We start from the raw sequence: 22,498 nt of genomic DNA on the forward strand, positions 1-22,498 counted from the left end.
TTCCACCAAAACTCAAATTCCCGTCCTCCTTTAAACTAATATCCACTAGGTGGCGCTGGGTTGCCTCAAGCTCTGAGATACTCTTGAGGCTAGAAGATCATTCAACAGGCAGTCCAAGGTCTTGTCTCCTTTCAACTTCCCAGCACAATTCAAACCTAAGAAATCATAGTCCATTCTTCCTTTAGAAATACAGAGTTGGCTGGGGGCAGTGGCTCACACCTGTAATCCTAGCACTTTGGGAGGCCAAGGTGGGTGGATTTCAGGAGTTCAAGACCAGCCTCGGCAACAGGGCAAAACACCATCTTTTTACTTAAAAAATAATAAATAAAAAAAACTTCTCTCGCCAGGCGTCCTCGTGAAAGTGACATCATCTTTAAACCCTGTGTGGCAATCCCTGACGCACACCGTGATGCCTGGGGAAGACAGGGCGACCTGAAAGTCCAACTACCTCCTTAAGGTCATCTAACTATTGGATGATTATCCGAAATGCTTCACTGTGGGAGCAGACAGTGTGGGCTCCAAGCAGATGCAGCAGATCCGCGTGTCCCTCAGCGGGAAGGCCGGGGTGCTGATGGGCAAGAACACCATGATGCGCAAGGCCATCCTAGGGCACCTGGAAAACAACCCAGCTCTGGAGAAACTGCTGCCTTATATTCGGGGGAATGTGGGCTTTGTGTTCACCAAGGAGGACCTCACTGAGATCAGGGACATGCTGCTGGCCAATAAGGTCCCAGCTGCTGCCCGTGCTGGTGCCATTGCCCCATGTGAACACCGGTCTGGGGCCCGAGAAGACCTCCTTTTTCCAGGCTTTAGGTATCAGCACCAAAATCTCCAGGGCACCACTGAAATCCTGAGTGATGAGCAGCTGATCGAGGCTGGAGACAAAGTGGGAGCCAGCGAAGCCACGCTGCTGAACATGCTCAACATCTCTTTCTTCTCCTTTGCGCTGGTCATCCAGCAGGTGTTCGACAATGGCAGCATCTACAACCCTCAAGTGCTTGACATCACAGAGGAAACTGCACTCTCGCTTCCTGGAGGGCCTCTGCAATGTTGCCAGTGTCTGTCTGCAGACTGGCTCCCCAACTGTTGCATCAGTACCCCATTCTATCATCAATGGGTACAAACGAGTCCTGGCCTTGTCTGTGGAGACTGATTACACCTTCCCACTTGCTGAAAAGGTCAAGGCCTTCTTGGCTGATCCATCTGCCTTTGCGGCGGCTGCCCCTGCGGCTGCTGCAGCCCCACCTAAGGTTGAAGCCAAGGAAGAGTCAGAGGAGTAGGAAGAGGATATGGGATTTGGTCTCTTTGACTAATCACCAGAAAGCAACCAACTTAGCCAGCTTTATTTGCAAAACAAGGAAATAAAGTCTTCTTTAAGAAGTCAAAAAAAAAAAAAAAAAAACCAGAAAGAAAAAGAAATATAAAGTCAATGACTTGTTTCTTATTTAAAAAAATTCCTAAGAGACAGGATCTCACTATGTTGCTGGGACTGACACAGAGCGCTGGAAGCGCAAACTCCTGGGCTCAAGTAATCCACCAACCTTGGCCTCTCCTGTTAGCTGGGATTACATGGACACACCACCAGACCACTTTGGTTTTTAATTCCAAGTTAGCCTGATTTTTGCTTGTAATCTAATCCTAGTTGAGGCATACACTCAGAATAAGAGAACAATTTCCAAGGAAGAGATCGGATACCTGGCAATTCAAGACCAAGCGGTAGTAATTCTCTCAATATAGAGAAAACATTAGTGTGGTAACAAGGAATAAAAGACAGGGTCAGACTATATGACCACAAAGGTCCCATTCTCCAACACAGAAGGGGCCAGAAAACAAAGCAATCACCTGGTAAGGGCTGAAGTTCTCTCACACCTGGGAGGCTCAGATCCCAGGGTCACCAAGAAAGAAACAAATACTAGTTGCAACTTATGTCACAAAAGACAAATCACTCTCCTATATTTAAGGGTTTATATTTCCCAAAAGAAGAATGAACAAGGGATCTGAGCAGAGAGCTCACAGAAAAGACAGGCAGTTCAAACATGTGAAGAGATGCATCAATGCACTACAGTAAAGCTACAAAGAGACACTGTTCCCCACCTATTATTCTGGTTAAAATCCAAAATTTCATGAGACTCAATGTTGGCAAAGCTAGGGTTAAGAGGCATCTTATGCGCTGCTAGTGGGAGTACAGAGGCACAAACCCCTAAGAAGGAAACGCAACATTACAAATGCCATTTTCCCCATTCATAATGCTTTCAGAAATGTATCTGATAGATACAGAGGCGCACGTACAAAATAACACAGGTAAATGGTTAGCCCTGGAAGGCTGGAACTGATTCAATGATGGGGGCAGTTGAGGCTAACTAGGCAGCCAAAGAAATAATTTAAAAGTCTTTTTTTTTTTTTGAGACACAGTTTCCCTCTTGTTACCCAGGCTGGAGTGCAATGGCGCAATCTCGGCTCACCGCAACCTCCACCTCTTGGGTTCAGGCAATTCTCCTGCCTCAGCCTTCTGAGTAGCTGGGATTACAGGCACGCACCACCATGCCCAGCTAATTTTTTGTATTTTTAGTAGAGACGGGGTTTCACCATGTTGACCAGGATGGTCTCGATCTCTTGACCTCATGATCCACCTGCCTCGGCCTCCAAAAGTGCTGGGATTACAGGCGTGAGCCGCCGCACCCGGCCCTTTTGTCTTTTTTTTTTTTTATATGGGCTCTTGCCACATTGCCCAGGCCAGAGTACAGTGTACAACCATGGTTCACAGTACTCTTGATTTCCTAGGCTCAAGTGATCCTCCCACCTCAGCCTCCTGAGTAGGTGGGACTACAAGCTTGTGCCACCACACTCAGATATTTAAAAAAAATTTTTGTAGAAATGGGGGTCTAACATTGTTGCCCAGGCTGATCTTGAACTTCTGACCTTAAGCAATCTACCTGCCTTGGCCTCCCAAAGTGCTGTGATTACAGGCGTGAGCAACCACACCCAATCTGCTTGTCCACATTTAATAGAGGTGATGCTCAGCCAATATGATCAGAACAGTGAGGTATCCTCAAGGCTTGCTGCCCTCAAACATTCAGTGTCACAAACCCCAACTCCTTCAGAGCAAGGAGGAGAAAACTGGCCCCAGCTCCACCCACTGAGCCTCAATTTCCTCATGAATGAAGTGGGGTCAGTGACATCCATTCGGTGGCTTATACCTGTAATCCTAGCACTTTGGGAGGCCAAAGCAGGCAGATCATGAGGTCAGGAGTTCAAGACCAGCCTGACCAACATGGAGAAACCCCATCTCTACTAAAAATACAAAAATTAGCTCGGTGTGGTGGTGTGCACCTATAATCCCAACTACTCAGAAGGCTGAGGCAGGAGAATGGCTTGAACCCAAGAGGCAGAGGTTGCACTGAGCCAAGATTATGCCACTGCACTCCAGTCTGGGTGACAGAGCAAGACTCCATCTCAAAAAATAATAATAATAATAATAACCACTTTCAGACTCTCATATATAATTTCAGGCTCATTTTCTGTTTTAAGAGGAGCCTGGAGATGGTGGTTCTAGCAGAGTACATGCTACTCAGCAAAGAGGCTGGCATTTTTAAAATGGCCACCAGCTGGGCACAGTGGCTCATGCCCATAATCCCAGCACTTTGGGAGGCCAGGCGGGCAATCACCTGAGGTTGGCAGTTCGAGACCAGCCCAACCATCATGGAAGAAACCCTACCTCTACAAAAAATATAAAATTAGCCGGGCGTGGTGGTGCATGCCTATAATCCCAGCTACACAGGAGACTGAGACAGGAAAACTGCTTTAACCTGGGAGGCGGAGGTTGCAGTGAGCCAAAATTGTGCCATTGCACTCCAGCCTAGGTAGCAAGAGTGAAACTCTGTCTCAAAAAAATATAAAAATAAAAATAAAAAATAAATTAAAAAACAGCCACCAAGGTCACTGCTTTCAAGAGCAGCCACATGACCATCCCTTCCCAGTCCTTTCCTGCCCCAACCTCAGGGAACCTTAATGCTCACAGCACAGGAGAACAGTGGTCAGTTCCAGGGAGCCCTACCTGTTGACGCTGCTCCCTAGGCCCAGGCAGGCTGGCCCATGAGAAGGTAAATAAGCACGCTTGTGGGAAGAAAGCTGCCCAGCTGCCAAGGCAAGAGATTGAAGGCACAGGCTGTCCCAGTATAATAAATAACTGATCACTTAGTTTTAGCAATGATACAAATATGTTAGGAATAATCACATCATCAATTATATAATCAATCTTATTAAATCATGATTCTTTATTAATCTTTGCTTTAGTATTATAGCATAGAATCATTTTAGCCTTATAGTATAAATAATCGGGTGCAATATAATTAGAAACTGGAGGGACATTGTGAGAAGTGATCAGGAGGCGGGAATGAGAGCCTTGTGGTAACGCTAGTGCCTGGGAAGGCGCCCGATACTTAGCAGGCTGTGAAGGGGAGTTTCCCTTTCACTGGGGGAGTTCAGAGAACATTCTGCTCTGCCTGACTCTTGAGGAAAGCCTGACATAGCCAGGCCTGCCTATAGACATCCAGGGGCTTAAATGCATCTCTGTGGTGCTGTGCTCCGATGGTCACCATCCTTGTCCACCTTCGTGTTCTGCTTTCTCACCCGGTGTTTTTTTTAAGTTCTTAGAAGTTGTGAGAATTAAGAACAGAGGAACTCTAAAAGCCTTTGATCTTTCTGGTAAGTGCATGGAAAGATGCTGGCGTATGTGCCTCTCCTCCTTGCAGCGGCTACCTGAAAGGGAGAGGCCCCTGTACTGTAAGAATGTGATTTGCTTGACCCTATCAATCACGTCAGATAATTCACTCTCCTTACCCTGCCCCCGCCGAGTATACAATAAATAGCACATCCAGGCTTTCGGGGCCAATACTGGACTCCGCACCTTGGTAGTAGCCGTCCCCAGGCCCAGCTGAATTCTTCTCTCTGTGTCTTGTGTCTTTCTTTCCTGTGATCTATCATCTCCACACACAAAAGAACACCCACTAGACCCTGCACATGCCCACCTGTCTTACCTGTCGTAAGCTTCCTTGAGGTCCCTGGCCAGCTTGCACTTGGGCAGGATGTGATGGAATGGGGACTGAGGACCTTCATTTCCTACAAGAATCACAACATAAGATTTGCAGCTCTCAAAGGAAGGAAACTTTTCTTTTTGAGATGGAGTTTCGCTCTTTTCTCCACAGGCTGGAGTGCAATGGCATGATCTCAGGTCACTGAAACCTTTGCCTCCCAGGTTCAAGCAATTCTCCTGCCCCAGCCTCCCAAGTAGCTGGGATTACAGGGGCAGGCCACCACACCTGGCTAATTTTGTATTTTTAGTAGAGACAGGGTTTCACCATGTTGCCCAGGTTTTTCTTGAACTCCTGACCTCAGGTGATTCACCCGCCTCAGCCTCCCAAAGTGCTGGGATTACAGGTGTGAGCCACTGCAGCCGGCCAGAAACTTTTATAAGCTAGAATAGGGAAAACCTTTAAAAACAAGTTGACCTCAAAGGTAATTTTAGGTAACTTTAAAGCAAACCTCTGGAAACTCCCCACTTCTTTTTTTTAATAAACTCTGTGCATCCTGCAAACTACAATTAGACTTAGACTGATTTGCTCAAGCATGATTATATGGACTTTTTGTATTTAACTTTACCACTGCCCTTCCCAACCTTGTAGTCACAGGCAGTGCAGGGGAAGCCATTTCACTGCTCCCTCCTTGCAGGCTTCTCTCTGACCAGCAGGCCCCACCCTCTCTCTGTTATCAGGTATTTGCATGCAGTGTCCTACTCCTCCCCATCAAGCTTATACGCTAATGCAATTTACTTTTATGGCTGAAAAGGTTTTTATTTTTATTTTTTGAGTCGGAGTTTCGCTCTTGTTACCCAGGCTGGAGTGCAATGGCACGATCTCGGCTCACCACAACCTCCGCCTCCTGGGTTCAGGCAATTCTCCTGCCTCAGCCTCCTGAGTAGCTGGGATTACAGGCACGCGCCACCATGCCCAGCTAATTTTTTGTATTTTTAGTAGGGACGGGGTTTCACCATGTTGACCAGGATGGTCTCGATCTCTTGACCTCATGATCTACCCGCCTCGGCCTCCCAAAGTGCTGGGATTACAGGCTTGAGCCACCGCACCTGGCTGAAAAGTTTTTTTTAAGACAAGGTCTTGCTCTGTCACCTGAGCTGCTGTGCAGCGGAGCAATCATAGCTCACTTCAGTCTTCACTTCCCAGGCTCAAGTGACACTCTCTCCTAGCCGGGACCACATATGTGTACCACTAGACCTGCTAATTTTTAAATTTCTTGTAGAGATGGGGTACTTGCTATGTGGCCCAGGCTGGTCTCAAACTCCTAGGCTCAAGTGATCCTCCAGCCTTAGCCTCCCCAAGTGCTGGGATTACAGGTATGAGCTACCACATCCAGCCAAGAAGTCTTTTATTCATCCTTTTTCATAAATTTCTAACAAAATACAGACTTAAAGTAATTTTTACTTACGGTGATAAAGTCATAGACTCTAAAGAGATAATGCTCAAAAAAACAAAACGTTTAGATTACTATCACAATCATAATTAGTACATAATTGGCCAAAACAGAAATATATTATAAATTTTGACAGATAAATGTCAAAGATAAGTTTTTTGTTTGGTTTTGTTTTCTGAGACAGGGTCTCGCTCTGTCCCTCATGCTGGAGTGCAGTGGTACACTCTCGGCCCATTGCAACCTCCGTATGCCCGGGCTCAGCTGATTCTCCCACCTCAACATCCCAAGTAGCTGTACAGCATGCATGACCACGCCTGGCTAATTTTTGTGGCTTTTTTTGTAGAGACAGGATTTCATCATGTTGCCCACACTGGTCTCAAACTCCTGAGCTGAAGCAATCCACCTGCCTCCACCTCCCTAAATGCTGGGATTACAGGCATGAGCCACCGTGCCCATCCACAAGTGAATTTTTACTGAAAATACAGCCGGGCTCAGTGGCTCATGCCTATAATCCCAACACTTTGGGAGGCCAAGGCAGTTGGATCACCTGAAGTCAGGAGTTCAAGACCAGCCTGGCCAACATGGTGAAACCCAGTCTGTACTAGAAATGTAAAAATTAGCTGGGCATGGTGGTGAGTGCCTGTAATCCCAGCTACTCAGGAGGCTGAGGCAGGCGAATTGCTTGAACTCAGGAGGCAGAGGCGCAGTGAGCCAAGATCACACCATGCACCAGCCTGGGTGACAAAGCGAGACTCCAACTCAAAAAAAAAAAAAATTTTTTTTACTGCACTTGAGTCAGAGAGGCTGTTCTTTTTTTATTGTTCATTTATGTATGGCAATTGCTACTTTTACTTATTGCTAGAACAACTGGGTCTGATTTCAGTTTTGTTCTTAATTCTCTCTTTTGTTATGGACATGCTTGCCAAAGAAAATGGAGATGGGAAGAGTTTGTTACAGGTGTCCCTCTATGTTTCAATATCTTTACAGTAGGCCAAAAATCATGCAATGTTCTGTCTGCAAAAAATTTTTCTTTTAATTGGTTAGCTGATAATCCAGTTAGGTCCTCCTTCAATCTTGCCAAAAGCAAAGAACTGGAAACTGCCTACCTCAACTCAGCTGGGTATTTCTAACACCCTTTCCTGCCCCAAGGAATAAATACTTCCTTCAACACGTCCAACAGGACCAGCACTAGGCAGAGGTGCCTGACCTTTGTGAATGGTGATCATGCAAGAGTACGTGGGAAGAGAGAACATTTCTGGTCAGGAAATTTATTTCAGCATATCCATCAAGGAAAAGTTCATCTACAAACCTGCCCCCTGGGAGTCTTCCTGTGCTCCCCAGACACAATCAGCCCAGTGTGAAGATAATGTACCTTCTCTGAGCCTTAGTTTCCACATCAGTAAAATGGGATGATCATGAACCCTGCCTTGCGAAGCTGTTTTGATGACTTCGTTTCCAATGCCCAGCTCACCAAAAGCTGATGGTTGCAAGCTCCTGACTGCTCTCCTGGTGTGAGGGTGGATGACGCCCCACCAACATCTGCACCGATGGCACTGAATGACAGCCCCTTCATGGAGGTCTGCACTGCAGAGAGGCCACTAGCCAGCCCAGGCCCATGCCCATCACGCTCTCCTGCACTCACCATCAGCCATGGCGGACACCTCATCCTGGAGTGCCAGGATCAGCTTGGCCTCCCGGGTGAGGTACTGGCAGCGGCGCTCCTCGTGCTGCAGCACAGTGGCAATACGACGGGACAGGTTGTGCAGACAGTTTATCACTGACGGGTCTGCGTTGGCCTGTGGGAGAGAGACCATATACAGACTCAAATGTGTACACAGGGACACAGCTGGACATACTTTAAATGGAGCTAATACATGTGCCCAGCAAAAATTCAAACCATGAAAGAAACCATCCTTTGCAGGCTTCCCAGACTCCTCTGCAGAAGCCACTGCTGCTCATTTCCTGAGTCCCCTCCAGGGCCCATCCACAGAAATGCTGGCTGCCAGCCCCCATTCTCTATTCTTATGAGTGGCTGCCTGAATAGTAGCATAGAGATGGCTCTGGAAATGCCTGGTGCTCTATGGGGGCCTTGTCGTTCTTAAGAAAGAATAACAATGGTGCCTCCCTCACCAAGGACTGAATGGAAGAAATTAGTGAGACATGAAACAAACTCAGAACAGAGCCTGTCCTGAGCAAAGACCCTGGTAGTGCCTGTGGTCACCACTGTACTGCTGACTATGGGTAGGCAGAACCAGTCAGTCACAACAGGCCACGTTACTGTAGGGGTGCACAGTACAAAAACAGAGGCACCATGCTAATTGTTCACGGAATACTTTTGGTCCTCAAGGACAAGAAGCTCTTCCCAGCAGAAATGACAATGGTTGACAAGAAAACCCTCAGGCTCCAGGTCCACCTCTGCCTCAGCACTCCTTCTGCAGCCATGTTGAGTGGGTCAAAGGACAGTACAGGAGACTCTCAGGAACAAGAGGGGGCCTCGCCCCTCTGGAACCTATCAGGGATCACAGTCAGCCAGGCAAGCACATCTGCCTGAGTCAAGGGTGGAGGCATGCAGCTTTGGGGGTCTGTGAAAACACTGAAGGGAGCAGATAACTGGGTCCACCATGACTCAGTGCTTCTGGAGGCCAAGAGAACTGCTGAGTCACCCTGTGGGGTGGAGGTGGGACAAGGGAAAGGGGTGAATGGTGCTGCTGATTACAACTTCTGGTGCTACCTCCCACTCCTGTTTATCTGAGAGGTAAGGCTGTGCCCAAAGTGTTCACAGCCAGACTTTAGGGGCAAAGCCTGACCCAGAGAGTAAATACTTTCTTCACCTGGAGCTAAAGAAATTCTCTATATTCTCAGCAGATCCCATGTTTAGAAACAGAATTCATACCTGGGCGGACTTACAAGGCAACATTTCTTGCCAGAGAAAGAACTGACTGTTGCTCCCATGCCACGCCCACCACTGGGGAGCAGACCTGCCCCTCCATGTCAAGGGCATGCCCTCACAGTGTCCCTGGAACCAGAGGGCTGACATATGGGGTATATACAATTGCCTCAAAACAAAATAATCCATTTAGAAGAATCTGTATATAAATGCTTCCATGAACAAAGCAAGGTGGAGGAGAATAATCCTGGATATGTGATCATTCAGCTGAGGCACAACAGTGTCCATGAGTTGGATGTCCAGGGCCCATTTGCCTGACCTTTCCTGACATACAAGGTGGTGTAGTCCCCAGTGACACTTAACGACCAGCAATCACGGGACATCCCAGCATGTCCTGTTTCTACAGGCCTCACACTGAGTGAGGGACATGCTGAGAAAGCTAACACCTAAGGTGTGCGGCACTAATGGGAACTCTTAGAAACACCCTATTTTCACCGTACACAATATGAAGTGGCATGAAGTCTAAGGCATCACCCATGAGACTTTCTCATCCCCAAAACTTGTACTCAAATAGAACCAAGCCTTCAGAGTTAACTTCTAGCTTGCAGGAAAAACAGGGACAGACAGCAAGTCTGAGTGCGCAATGAGATGAGTCCAAATGTGGAACATGTGATGGAACAAAGGGAGGGAGACCTCTGGATTGACAGATGTAAAGACACCACACGCACTAGCTGGGCTGGGTCTGCATCCTGGTTCAGACAGACCAGCTGTGAACATGCTTTTGCAATCAGGAGAACTTTCAATGAACCAGGTACTAGTTGATACCAACTTATTACAGCAAATTTTTTCAGATGTACAAAGGGTATTCATGACCAAAAGTAAGTGCCCATATTTTATACAGATACTTTCTGAAGTATATAGGGAGGAACAGACATAAGGTCTGAGACTTGCCTTGAAATAGATAGAGGGAAGGAAATATACAGAGCCAGGGTGTAAAGGAACCTGAGACAGGCACATAAGGTTTGTTGGTCTGCTCTCTCTAGTTCACAGTTTAAAATGTTTCAAAGTTAAAAAAAAAAAAGTGCATTTTTTTTCAGGGTCTTACTCTGTTGCCCAAGCTGGAGTGCAGTGGTATGATTACTGCTCACTGCCACCTTGACCTTCCAGGCTCAGGTGATCCTCCCACCTCAGCCTCCCAAGTAGCTGGGACTACAGGTGCACATCAACACACCTGGCTAATTTTGTATTTTTGTAGAGACAGGGTTTTGCCCAGGCTGGTCTCAAACTACTGGGCTCAAGTGATCCACCAGCCCTGGCCTCCAAAAGTGGTAGGGTTACAGGAGTGAGCCACTGTGCCTGGCCAAAAGTGTACATTTGAAAATGACTACTAAAAAGCAAGAAAAACACTTGTCCACCCAAAAACGCAAACTCTTTACATTATCAAAATTTCTCCCACCACAGCTCGCTGAAGTCCTAGACTATCTTTTTTCCTGTTGCTTTTTTTTTTGAGATGGAGTTTCACTCTTGTTGCCCAGGCTGGAGTACAATGGCATGATCTCAGCTCGCCGCAACCTTCGCCTCCTGGGTTCCAGTGAGTCTTCTCCCTCAGCCTCCCAAGCAGCTGGGATTACAGGCATGCACCATTATACCTGGCTAGTTTTATATTTTTTTTTATTTTTTATTTTTCAGATGGAGTTTTGCTCTTGTTGCCCAGGCTTGAGTGTAATGGCACGATCTCAGCTCATCGCAACCTCCACCTCCCGGATTCAAGTGATTCTCCTGCCTCAGCCTCCTGAGTAGCTGGGATTACAGGCATGTGCCACCATATCCGGCTAATTTTTTATTTTTAGCAGAGACAGAGTTTCTCCATGTTGGTCAGGCTGGTCTCAAACTCCCATCCTCAGGCAGATCAGGTGATCTGCCTGCCTTGGCCTCCCAAAGTGCTGGGATTACAGGTGTGAGCCACCGCACCCAGCTCCTGCTGCTTTTACCAGCCATTATCAGTCCATACTTCTTCAGGTTCTGGTCTCATCTCCATTTCTCACCCTCAACAGCAAGAGAATGAAGCAGTGTATAATAATCACCACACAAGCCAGGGAGAAAATCTTTATGCAGTTGTAAAAGCTGCTTGTTTTTTTTTATAATATTCCTAACAGTGGGATTGCTAGATCTAAGGGCATCATGGGCTCTGCTGTCAAACACTGCTCCCCAGAGATGAGGGCCTGCATGCAGCATCCTGAGTGGCGCTGTGGCTGCTTCTCACCAACTGTCCCATAGGGGTTATCGGTGTTGAAAAGTGGACAATATTCACCATGGATTTTTCATTTGCTGTGGCTTTGTTTTTTGAGATGGAGCCTCACTCTTGTTACCCAGGTGGAGTGCAGTGGTGCGATCTCGGCTCACTGAAACCTCTGCCTCCCGAGTTTAAGTAATTCTCCTGCCTCAGCCTCCCGAGTAGCTGGGATTACAGGCACATGCCATCACGCCCAGCTAATATTTATATTTTTAGTAGAGACAGGGTTTCACCATGTTAGCCAGGCTGGTCTCCAGCTCCTGACCTTAGGTGATCCACCTGCCTCGGCCTCCCAAAGTGCTGGGATTACAGGCATGAGCCACCGCACTCAGCCGCTTGTTTTTTACTGAATTCATTTTTCTTTGTGGATCTTTGTATTATGTAATTATGTACGAAATACAAAGATATTATAAAAATGCAAACACTATGCTCTACTTTCTCTTCAAAATGAAATCTTTAACCTTTTACTAAAAAAAAAAAATGAAAAGAAAATGCAAACACTACAAAAGTATATCAAGCAGGCAGTGAAGAACTTCTCCCAGAACTCCATGCCCCAGAGACATGAACAAATCATTTTGTTTTAATTTGCAGTTCCTTATTTATCAACAAGGTAGGCCTGCCTTAAAAATTAAGCTCCAGCGGGGTGTGGTGACTCGCACCTGGAATCCCAGCACTTTTGGTGGTGGAGGAGGGAAGATTGTTTGAGCCCAGGAGTTCAAGATCAGCCTCGACAATAAGGTGAAAACTCATCTCTACAAAAAATATAAAAATTAGCAGGGGCTGGGTGCAGTGGCTCATGCCTGTAATCCCAGAACTCTGGGCGAATCACCTGAGGTCAAATTTCAAGACCAGCGTTGCCAACATGGCGACACCCTGTCTCTACTAAAAATACAAAAATCAGACAGGCTTGGTGGTGCACACCTGTAATCCCAGCTACTCCGGAGGCTGAGTCATGAGACTCACTTGAGTCTGGGAGGTGAGGATTGCAATGAACCAAGTATGTGCTGCCGCACTCCCGCCTGGGTGATACAGTGAGACTCTGTCTCCAAAAAAAAAAGAGAGAGAGAGAGAGAGAGTAACTGCTAATGGATATGGGGTTTCCTACTGGGGTAGTGAAAATGTCATGGATCTAGGTAATGGTGATGGTATACAACATCAATGTACCAGATACCACTAATGTGTACACTTTAAAATGACTAATAGCATTACATGCATTTTACTAAAACAAAAAGAGGGAAACAATGAAGTACAGTCTGTCTGCACCCCAGAAGGGGCCAGCACCATGCCCACTGCAGTCCAAGCTCCAAGTCAATGATATACCCAATGGAAAAGAGCTGCTTCTCCCCAGCCCCCTTTCCTGATCTTAACCATTTACATAAACACTCACCCTCAGTGCAAACACCACATTAAAAAGAATCATAGTAGGTGCTTCCCTCTTCGGGGAAGGATCTGTTTTGGAGACCTGTAAAAGACGCATAATTCTAATTAATTGAGATGACTTTCTAAGGAAAGCTGTTTAGAGATGTTCTATGTCAGACACGGCAAAAGTCCCCAGAATACAACAGCAAGGTCTTAGAAAAGCAATGAATGCCTTTACTCTGGAGGCGTACCTACTACACGGACACAAGTCACAACTATGACCAGAGTGGGAAGGTCAGTGCCCTGACTGCCCCAGCTAACAGAAGCGACTGAAGTTCACCCAGAGGGGACAGGATGAAGAGGGGCATAAATGGGTGGAGGACCCAGACCCACACTCCCACTGCATCTACCCAGGTTGTCTCTGCCAAGTATGATGCATCCTCAGAACAATTTAGGGACAGGACAATATTCAAGGCCAACACTCCAGAACCAAGTCTTTATCTCTGTGCTCCCGGTTCTGCCATCCAGCCAGCTTCACAAGGACCAGGGCACTCAAGGGAAGCATTCCAAGGGGCAGGAAGGAACTCTTCAAAAGCCAGCTACAAGTTTTACCACCAGGGGGAGTAAGAGCCCCAGATAGCCCAGCACCCATCCCTTAATCCCTTACCCCTGCCTGCCCTTCCTGTCTACAGGGTGTGACCACAGGCAGGCTGCCAACTCTCCCCTCCACTGAGGGTGACGCCCACGGGGCCAGGCACACGACTGCCTCAGAAACTCCTTCCATGGAGGTTCACAAATAACATCACAGAACCTCACACAATTGCTGGATCTATATAAAGGTAGCTACATCCTATGTGTTACTGTGTTATATTGAACCCTTCAGAATCCGAGTAATGTCACTGATTCTGCCTATATGCAGAGAGCTGACTGGCAGGCTCTGGTGTACAAGTTCCCTTCATCTTGCTATCAAGATGAAGTTCTCAGTGCTGTGACACCCATTCATCAGAGAACACATATAGAGGGTTTAGCACAATAGTAAGTGCTAACTACTACTAATATTAGCTACTAGAGTATCTTTTAATAAATAAGAAGAAATGATTGCACCACACTGTAGAAAATTCAAAGGTTTGACAGATGCTAGTTAACTCGTTATCTTGGCCTCCCCTGCAAACATCCTATGTATAAAGGGGAGGGCCACAGTCAGTAGAGACCTAGAATGCAGACTGTAAAAACTAGGGGCAGGGACTGAAGCACCTGTCTTCAAGGGCAAGAACACCTGTCTCTTTTTCTACTGAACTCTCAGGGTTTATAATGATGCACAGTTCATAGCAAGTGTCTCATCATGTCTCTTGCCCCATGGTTACCTTCACCAGAGCTGGTATCAGCCTCAGTCCTGAGCCCCCCAGAGCCAGAATGGGCCAGGCCTGCCAGCTCAGGGAGAGCCACAGCTGCCCAGAGGGTCTGTGCATGCCCAGGGAGGGCCCCATCTGCCCAAGGAGAGTCCCAACTGCCCAACTGCCCAGGGAGAGCCCCATCTGCCCAGGGAGGGCCATACCTGCCCCAGAGCATGCTGCAGCAGTGTTGGGTGACCAACAAACCGCACATTATCAATCTTCAGTTCAAATTTTTGGCCACACATTTCAGACTTGGTTGCCAAAATTGTTGCCAGAATAACATCTGAAAACCTTAAATTTTAAAAGAGGCAGAATAAAAACACGTTAACAAAGTATCACAGCACCATGCCCTGCTGGCCTCAGAGCAGAAGGATCTCAGTAAACTGCACCTTCATGGAGTTGCTCTGCCCGGACTGCTGATGGAAGCTACTGACAGCTGCCCTTCTGTAGCAATCCCAGAGGTTAGGGATGTAAGATCACCAGAATTACAAAGTAAAAGGCATGAGAAGCACAGACTGAAGGCACATGCTGTCATTTGTTGGCATGCTCTATGAAATTCAGGACAGAAACAGTTGCAGTTTGCTTTCAAAGGGAGCATCAGCTGGAGCCAGCACTGCCCTGAGGAGCTGCTCTTTAAGGCTCAGAGGCAGAGGGGGCCTCTCCCAATTACACTCAGGTTTGCTGGGCTGCACCTTCAACTCTCAGCACCCCAGCCCTTCACCCACAGAGCCTCGTGGAGGGTAAGGGAACAGTGCACAGTGACACGTGGAGAGCACTGACTTCCCTCCTCATGGCATGGCTGCCCAGCCCTTTCCTTATTCCGAACACTTAAACTTTCCAGTTTTTTCAGGGAGGAAACTTTGTGCAAGATGTGCAGGCCCACGGTGATCACAGCTATTTCCAAATGGCACAGGACTGGGTGCCATGGAGAAGTGGGAAGAGCTGTGGTGTGGGTGAGAGGGCATCCCTTTTCAAGGTCATCTGTGCCCTATGTCTCCTTACTGGCAATGCTGATGCCTCCTGCCTGGGGGGATCCAGATAAGGGATCATCACCTGCAGGGGTGCTGTGGGTGGTGCTGACTCTTATCTTAGAGCCCAGGGCTCTGAGGGTCTCCACTCTAGAAACACAAATGTACTACCTCTGATCTGGATCCAGAAGGAGAGAAGTCCCACACGTATCTCTCCACCCAGGAAAAATATTTCTAGTATCTAGGTCAGGAGGGTACACTGTCTTGGGGAAGGCAGCTCTAGCCTCCCCAGGGCCATATTCTGCCCCTGGGCAGGGAGACCCCTAAGGTCCTAGAAGAGACCACTGAGGACAGACTTTTCATTTTCTGAGACACAGTCTCACTCTGTCGCCTAGGCTGGAGTGTAGTGGTATGATCTGGGCTCACTGCAACCTCCGCCTCCTGGGCTCAAGTGATTCTCCTGCCTCAGCCTCCTGAGTAGCTGGGATTAGAGGTGCGCGCCACCATGGCTAATTTTTTTTTTGTTGTTTTGTTTTTTTTAGTAGAGAAGGGGTTTCACCATGCTGGCCAGGCTGGTCTGGAACTCCTGATCTCGTGATCTGCTCGCCTCAGCCACCCAAAGTGCTGGGATTACAGGCATGAGCCACGGCACCTGGCCAAGGACAAACATTCTAGTATGCATCTCTGCTCATGCTTCCTTCCCGGAGGCCCTCTTGGTGAAGGGGTTGGGGAGACTAACCTCAGCTCTAATAGCAAATGGCAAGTAGCTACAGGATTCTTTCCAAGTCTGTCATGGGCTGTGGGGCTCATGCTGTTTTCCAGCCTTCCTCTGGAACTGGCACAACCCTCTAACCATACGAAGTCACCCTAGGCCCACGAACCAACCACATACGAGAGTTTAGTCAAACCTATTTGTGCCATATGGAAACAGCCTCTCACCCAGTCAGGGTGTAGTTAGTTGTACCTTCTGAAATCAATCTTATCAGAAATATCCCGGGAACCCACAACCAAGTCCTCAGCAACCCACTGCAGGTCTGCCCTGCAGAGATGGAGGATTCCAGCATCTTTCACCACAGGCATAATATGCTTCCTTCAAAAACCCTAAATGGCTCACTCTGTCCTATAACTCCCATCTGTGGGACATGGTAATGTTGAAGGAGGGTTTGAGTATTAAAACACTACCAAACGCTTCTGCTCTAGCAACTGACCCAATGCCAACACTTCACATCCGCGCTAAACAGTGCCCCTCCACTCTGCCACCCAGTGACTCAGGGGACACAGAGACAACAGAAAAATCACGACCACCACTCCAGAAAGGCCCCTTGCTGTGACACCCCAAAACCTCCACTAAAAACTGCTGCTCTGTCATAAAGAGTCACAGCCATGTCTCAGCCTCAGCCCTCAGGCACCAGTCCAGGAACCACATTTAGTTTGGCTGTAAGATGGGTCCTGAGACTTTCAAGGCAAGCAGTGGTAACCCAGTTCACATCTACAAATACTCAAACTTCAAGGCACCCTCCAGACAGCCAAATAAAAGGCTCCTTCCCTGTCAGAGGCCAGGGTCTGCAGAGAGAGCCAACTGGAAATCTGTGAGCTGAAGTTAAAAGTCACATTGGGTGGACACGGTGGCTCACATCTGTAATCCCAGCACTTTGGAAGGCCGAGGCAGGCGATCACCTGACGTCAGGAGTTCAAGACCAGCCCGGCCAACATGGCAAAACCCCAGCTCTATTAAAAATATAAAAATTAGCTGGGCATGCTGGTAAGCGCCTGTAGTCCCAGCTACCTGGGAGGTTGAGGCAGGAGAATCACTTGAACCCGGGAGGCAGAGGATGCAGTGAGCCAAGACTGTGCCATTGCACTCCAGCTTTGGTGACAGAGCAAGTCTGTCTCAAAAAAAAAAAAAAAAAAAGGTCACATTGACTTAGTGGCTGTTTGTGGAGCCCTCTGAGGCAGCCAGCAGGGTGACAGATAGCCACTCTGTTTATCTGCGCAAATCTCGCCCACAGAGAAATCCACTCCCCACACATTAACATTACACACATATAATGACAAAACACTTGAATGACTTTATACAATGTGCCTAGTAATGTAATACGCATAAAGACACAGTTATATTCATGAGATTGAGGGTGGGGCAAAACTTATAAACAGCAAACTGAACCACAAACAAGCGGCAATATTTGTTTTTTGGCTTCCAACATTTACAAAAATTCTTTTCCTTCATTTTGATGGTGAAAGTCCTAATAAATGTACTGCAACACAATAAAACATCTCTTACAAAAACTGAAGATTCCTGGGATAACCTGGAAATTAAAGAAAAACACATTTAGGAAGATGAACCAGCCCAGCCAGAAAACAGGCCAGGACTTTCTATAACTGCCAAGCCATTGTGGAGCAGGGCATGCTCTCTAGCTTGGGCAAAAAAAACGATGGGAAGACATCCTGGAAGGGAGCTCAACTCTGCTCCCCCAACCAACCTCCCTGCTGGAAGTTCACAGACGCTCTCTGTGCCTCCAAGGCCCAGATGAGATGCCCTGTCCAGGGGAATGGAAGAGTCCTACCTCACCCATGCCCTCTTGGACAAACACCTTATCAATTCTATGAGAACGTTTCTGCCTCTACTAAACACACTCAATAGTATCTAGGCCTGAGCATCACACTTAATCCCCAACCCTTGGGAGAGACCCCCACAAAACCCCTCAGAAAAATAAAAACAAGGAGCAACAGTCACAGGTCTCTCTAAGGTGGCAGTGGACTAGGGAGATGACAGACTCCACTCCTGCTTGCCTACCACCCTCACAGGACTACTCATGCCTACCTGGAGGAAGAGGAGGCTTGTGTGACATGCCTGGTCCCAAAAGTCTCCCTGATGCCAGACAACCCATGCCTTGACCTCTCAGGTAATGTGAAATAGCTAAATGACTGGGTGGAGAAAAAGCAGGGGTTGTAGGGAAGTCTGGGCATTGGCTGGGGAATTGGGGCAGTGAGGTCCACGCCTGTGCACCTCATCAGTCACTCTTCAACATTGAGGGAAACCAGGAATTAAGCACAATTACAAGAAGAGAAGGCAGCCGGAATCAAGACAGAAAGACGGTGGAGAGGTCTTGGTCTTACCCTGCAACCAATTGCTCATCGGTTGGAGGACATGGCTCGCTGAAATGGGAACAGGACCATCAAGACCAAACAAAAACATATCGCTTTTTAAAAAATCATGAAAAGGTATAAGGCTGTTTTATAAAAACTGTATTAAAATCTAGCAGAAGTGCCACCATTAAGCATTAACTTTTGAGCATCAAGACTGAGCAACTTACCAGACAAGAAACAGGATCACACACTCCCCATGCTGAACACTTACCATGGGGTTTTCTCACTAAAGGTCTGATTCTCACACAGAAGTACACGCTGGGCAGGAATGAAGGTCGTTTTTCAGAAGTAAGCACAAGGCTGGAAGAGCTGGGTCAGACCCCAGCGCCATATGTATTAGCTGGATCCCTGTGCACAAGTACCTAATCTTTTTTTTTCTTCAAAAGAGATGCGGTCTCACAATGTTACCCAGGCTGGTCTCATACTCTGGGGCTCAAGCAATCCTCCCACCTTCGCCTCCCAAAGTGCTGGGATTACAGGCGTGAGCCACCACACACAGCCTAAAACTAATCTTTTCATTAATAGTTTGATGATGCATGATGAGAATTCAGCTACACAGGATCAGATAAGACCCCAGAAGCAAAAGCCTTCTGAAAACTGTAGTGTATCATATGAATTTCATCAGTTCCAATTCTGGAGATACTGTGACTGCCAGCATAGCTGACTTCCCTAAGCCTGGAGCAATTAGGTGGTCATGGTAGATCCATATATATGTCAAAAAACATCTAAGCTTCTGCACTATCTGAGTTGAGATTTCTTTTTTTTTTTGAGACAGAGTCTCGCTCTGTCCCCAGGCTGGAGTGCAGTGGCACGATCCTGGCTCCCTGCAACCTCCGCCTCCTGAGTTCAAGTGATTCTCCTGCCTCAGCCTCCCGAGTAGCTGGGACTACAGGCACCATACCCAGCTAATTTTTGTATTTTTAGTAGAGATGGGGTTTCACCATGTTGGCCAGGCTGGTCTCAAACTCCTGACCTCGTGATCCCCCCATCTTGGCCTCCCCAAGTGCTGGGATTACAGGTGTGAGCCACCACGCCCAGCTGAGATTTTTATAAAGAGTTTAAGAGTTTATTTTCTGGCCGCATGTGGTGGCTCATGCCTGTAATCCCAGCACTTTGGGAGGCCAAGGTGGGTGGATTGCTTGAGGTCAGGAGTTCGAGAGCAGCCTGACAATGTGGTAAAATTCTGTCTCTACTAAAAAAGGAAAAAAATTGCTGGCCATGGTGATGTATGCCTGTAATCCCAGCTACTCAGGAGGCTGAGGCAGGAGAATAGCTTGAACCAGGAGGTGGAGGTGGCAGTGAGCTGAGATAGCACCACTGCATGCAAGCTTGGGCGACAGAGTGAAACTGCATCTCAACAACAAATAACTTTACTTTCCTCTGCAGAGATCTGTGTTCTGGGACATACTGTTTTCCATGTATCATGGAAAGAGAAAGGAGACCTGAATCCAGAAGTGGAAACAGTCGGGAGCTCTGCCATGACAGAACCTGAACATGACCCTGAACCTGCTCGCCCCTGTACACTGCCCTGCAGCATGGACGCAATGGCTGGGCAGGGGGAGATGCCAAAGCCTGCAGACAAAAATGTGTACCATCTTTCTTGTGTGTCAACGTCAGCTACAGAAAGGAAAGTGCATCTTTCTAACACATCAGTGTAGCACTCTAAACACACAAGCTAATAATAGAGGCAAAGCTAACAAGAGAGGCCCTGGTAGAGCCTCATATGTGCCTGGTGGGAGGACCTGAATGTTGTCCTCCTGAATGTTGTGAGCTGGAGAGTACCTGCCTGGCTGAGGACCCTATCTGGCCTAGGCCCAAGTGCACCCACAAGTTGGGTCCACTGCTACGGAAGTGGCCAAGCTTGAGGATAGTAGCAGTGCCACCTGATTCCACATCCCCAAGATGTCACCTGAGAGTTAAGGGGTAGAGATGGAAACTGGGTGCGGTGGCTCACAGCTGTAATCCCAGCACATTGGGAGGCCATGGTGGAAGGATCACTTAAGCCCCGGAGTTCGATCACCTGAGGTCACGGTTCTCCATGGTGGCTGAGTTCGAGACCAGCCTGACCAACATGGAGAAAACCTGTCTCTTAAAAAAAAAAAATTATAGGCCAGGCGTGGTGGCTCATGCCTGTAATCCTAGAATTTTGGGAGGCTGAGGCGGGTGGATCATGAGGTCAAGAGATCAAGACCATCCTGGTCAACATGGTGAAACCCCATCTCTACTAAAAATACAAAAAATTAGCTGGGCATGGTGGCACATGCCTGTAATCCCAGCTACTCAGGAGGCTGAGGCGGGAGAATAGCCTGAACCCAGGAGGCGGAGGTTGCGGTGAGCTGAGATTGCAACATTGTACTCCAGCCTGGGTAACAAGAGCGAAACTGTCTCAAAAAAAAAAAAAAAATTATAAAATGATATCAGAGCATTTTGAAAATGAAAGAAATCAATTATTCTCTAAACCTGTAGCTCCCAGTTCTCTGAGGTAATGGCCTAAGTACTGCTCACAGTTTCAAAGAAGGGAGCAGGAAGATGGTGTCCACACAGAGAAGGACATGCCCACGCCAGCCTTTCTGATGGACACCAGGCTCTCTCTCAAACCTGGCTTGATGGTTTCTGCCCCTACCAGTAGTGGAGACACATGGTACATTTAAGCATAAGCACCATCTCCCCTAACACCCAGGGAATACTATATCTTTTCTAACCTTGGTTTCAAGTCTTAGTGACACTGGCCAATATCCATTTTCTTTTCTCCTTATTGAATTATAGAACAGGGTTATAAAAAATAACAGTTGGCCGGGCGCAGTGGCTTACACATGTAATCCCAGCACTTTGGGAATCCAAGGCAGACAGATCACGAGGTCAGGGGTTCGAGACCAGCCTGACTAACATGGTGAAACCCTGTCTGTACTAAAAATAAAAAAAATTAGCCGGGTGTGATAGCACACACCTGTAATCCCAGCTACTCAGGAGGCTAAAGCAGGAGAATTGCTTGAACCCAGGAGGCAGAGGTTGCAGTGAGCTGATATCGCATCACTACACTCCAGCCTGGGCAACAGAGTGAGACTCGGTCTCAAAAAAAAAAAAAAAAATTAGTTAACAGTTAATCTCTATACCCTGAATCATATTTAAATTGTCTTTTTGGGGGGGTCTCAGTTTCTGTCACCCAGGCTCAAACAGTCCTCCCACCTCAGCCTCCTGAGTAGCTGGGACCACAGGCATGTGCCACTATGCCAGGCTAATTTTTTGTATTTTTGGTAGAGACAGGGCTTTGTCATGTTGTGCATGCTGGTCTCAAACTGTTGAGCTCAAGTCATCCACCCGCCTCAGCCTTCTAAAGTGCTGGGATTATGGACATAAGCCACCGTGCCTGGTCCTGAACCATATTGTGACGATCCACCTCAAAAAAGCAGCCCTGACTCTAAGTCCAACAGCTCTTTTTTTTTTTTTTAAACACAGTCTCACTCTGTCACTCAAGGCTTAGGTTGGAGTACAGTGGTGTGATCTCAGCTCACTGCAACTTCCACCTCCTGGGCTCAAGAAACTCTACCTCAGCCTCTCCAGGGCCTGGGACTATAGGTGCAGGTCACCAGCCCAGTCAATTTTTCTGGGTTTTTTTTTTTTTTTGTAGAGATGGGGTTTCGCCATGGTGGCCACGCTGGACTCCTGACCTCAGGTGATCCACCTGCCTTGGCCTCCCAAAGTGCTTGGATTACAGGCATGAGCTACCAAGTCTGGCCTATTTCAGTTAATTTTAATTTAAATGGCCACATTGGCCAGTATCTATAATACTGAGCAGTGCAGCTGTGCCCTTACTTCTCTAAGGCAGACTACTACAACTCACAAGTTATGGTGTAGCCTGTTAATACTGTTTCAGTGTGACAAACTGAAGCTCTGGTTTCAGAAAGAAAAGCACTTTTTTTTTTTTTTTTTTTTTTTGAGACGGAGTTTCGCTCTTGTTACCCAGGCT

At 47.4% G+C, this 22,498-nt stretch overlaps 1 protein-coding gene and 1 pseudogene across 18 annotated transcripts in view; one reads left to right on the forward strand and one right to left on the reverse strand.

The window, feature by feature from the left end:
- NPRL3 (NPR3 like, GATOR1 complex subunit) overlaps positions 1–22,498 on the reverse strand; it is a 95,129-nt gene that overhangs the window by 25,681 nt on the left and 46,950 nt on the right. For 7 of the 18 annotated variants that reach the window (XM_078344143.1, XM_078344146.1, XM_035266295.3 and 4 more), the window contains 4 exons: positions 14,578–14,707; positions 13,051–13,125; positions 8,126–8,279; positions 5,037–5,118 (listed from right to left, as the gene is read on the reverse strand). In XM_078344143.1, coding sequence (XP_078200269.1) covers positions 5,037–5,118; positions 8,126–8,279; positions 13,051–13,125; positions 14,578–14,707 — 441 coding nt within the window. Of the gene's footprint in view, positions 1–5,036; positions 5,119–8,125; positions 8,280–13,050; positions 13,126–14,577; positions 14,708–18,501; positions 18,541–22,498 lie in introns of all 18 variants that reach the window. The other 11 variants (XM_035266294.3, XM_078344152.1, XM_078344147.1 and 8 more) reach the window with 3 other exon arrangements.
- On the forward strand, positions 335–1,313 carry LOC100389095 (large ribosomal subunit protein uL10 pseudogene; annotated as a pseudogene).

The sequence above is a fragment of the Callithrix jacchus genome, chromosome 12 (assembly GCF_049354715.1).
Source record: "Callithrix jacchus isolate 240 chromosome 12, calJac240_pri, whole genome shotgun sequence".
In the NCBI taxonomy this organism is placed as follows: domain Eukaryota; kingdom Metazoa; phylum Chordata; class Mammalia; order Primates; family Cebidae; genus Callithrix; species Callithrix jacchus.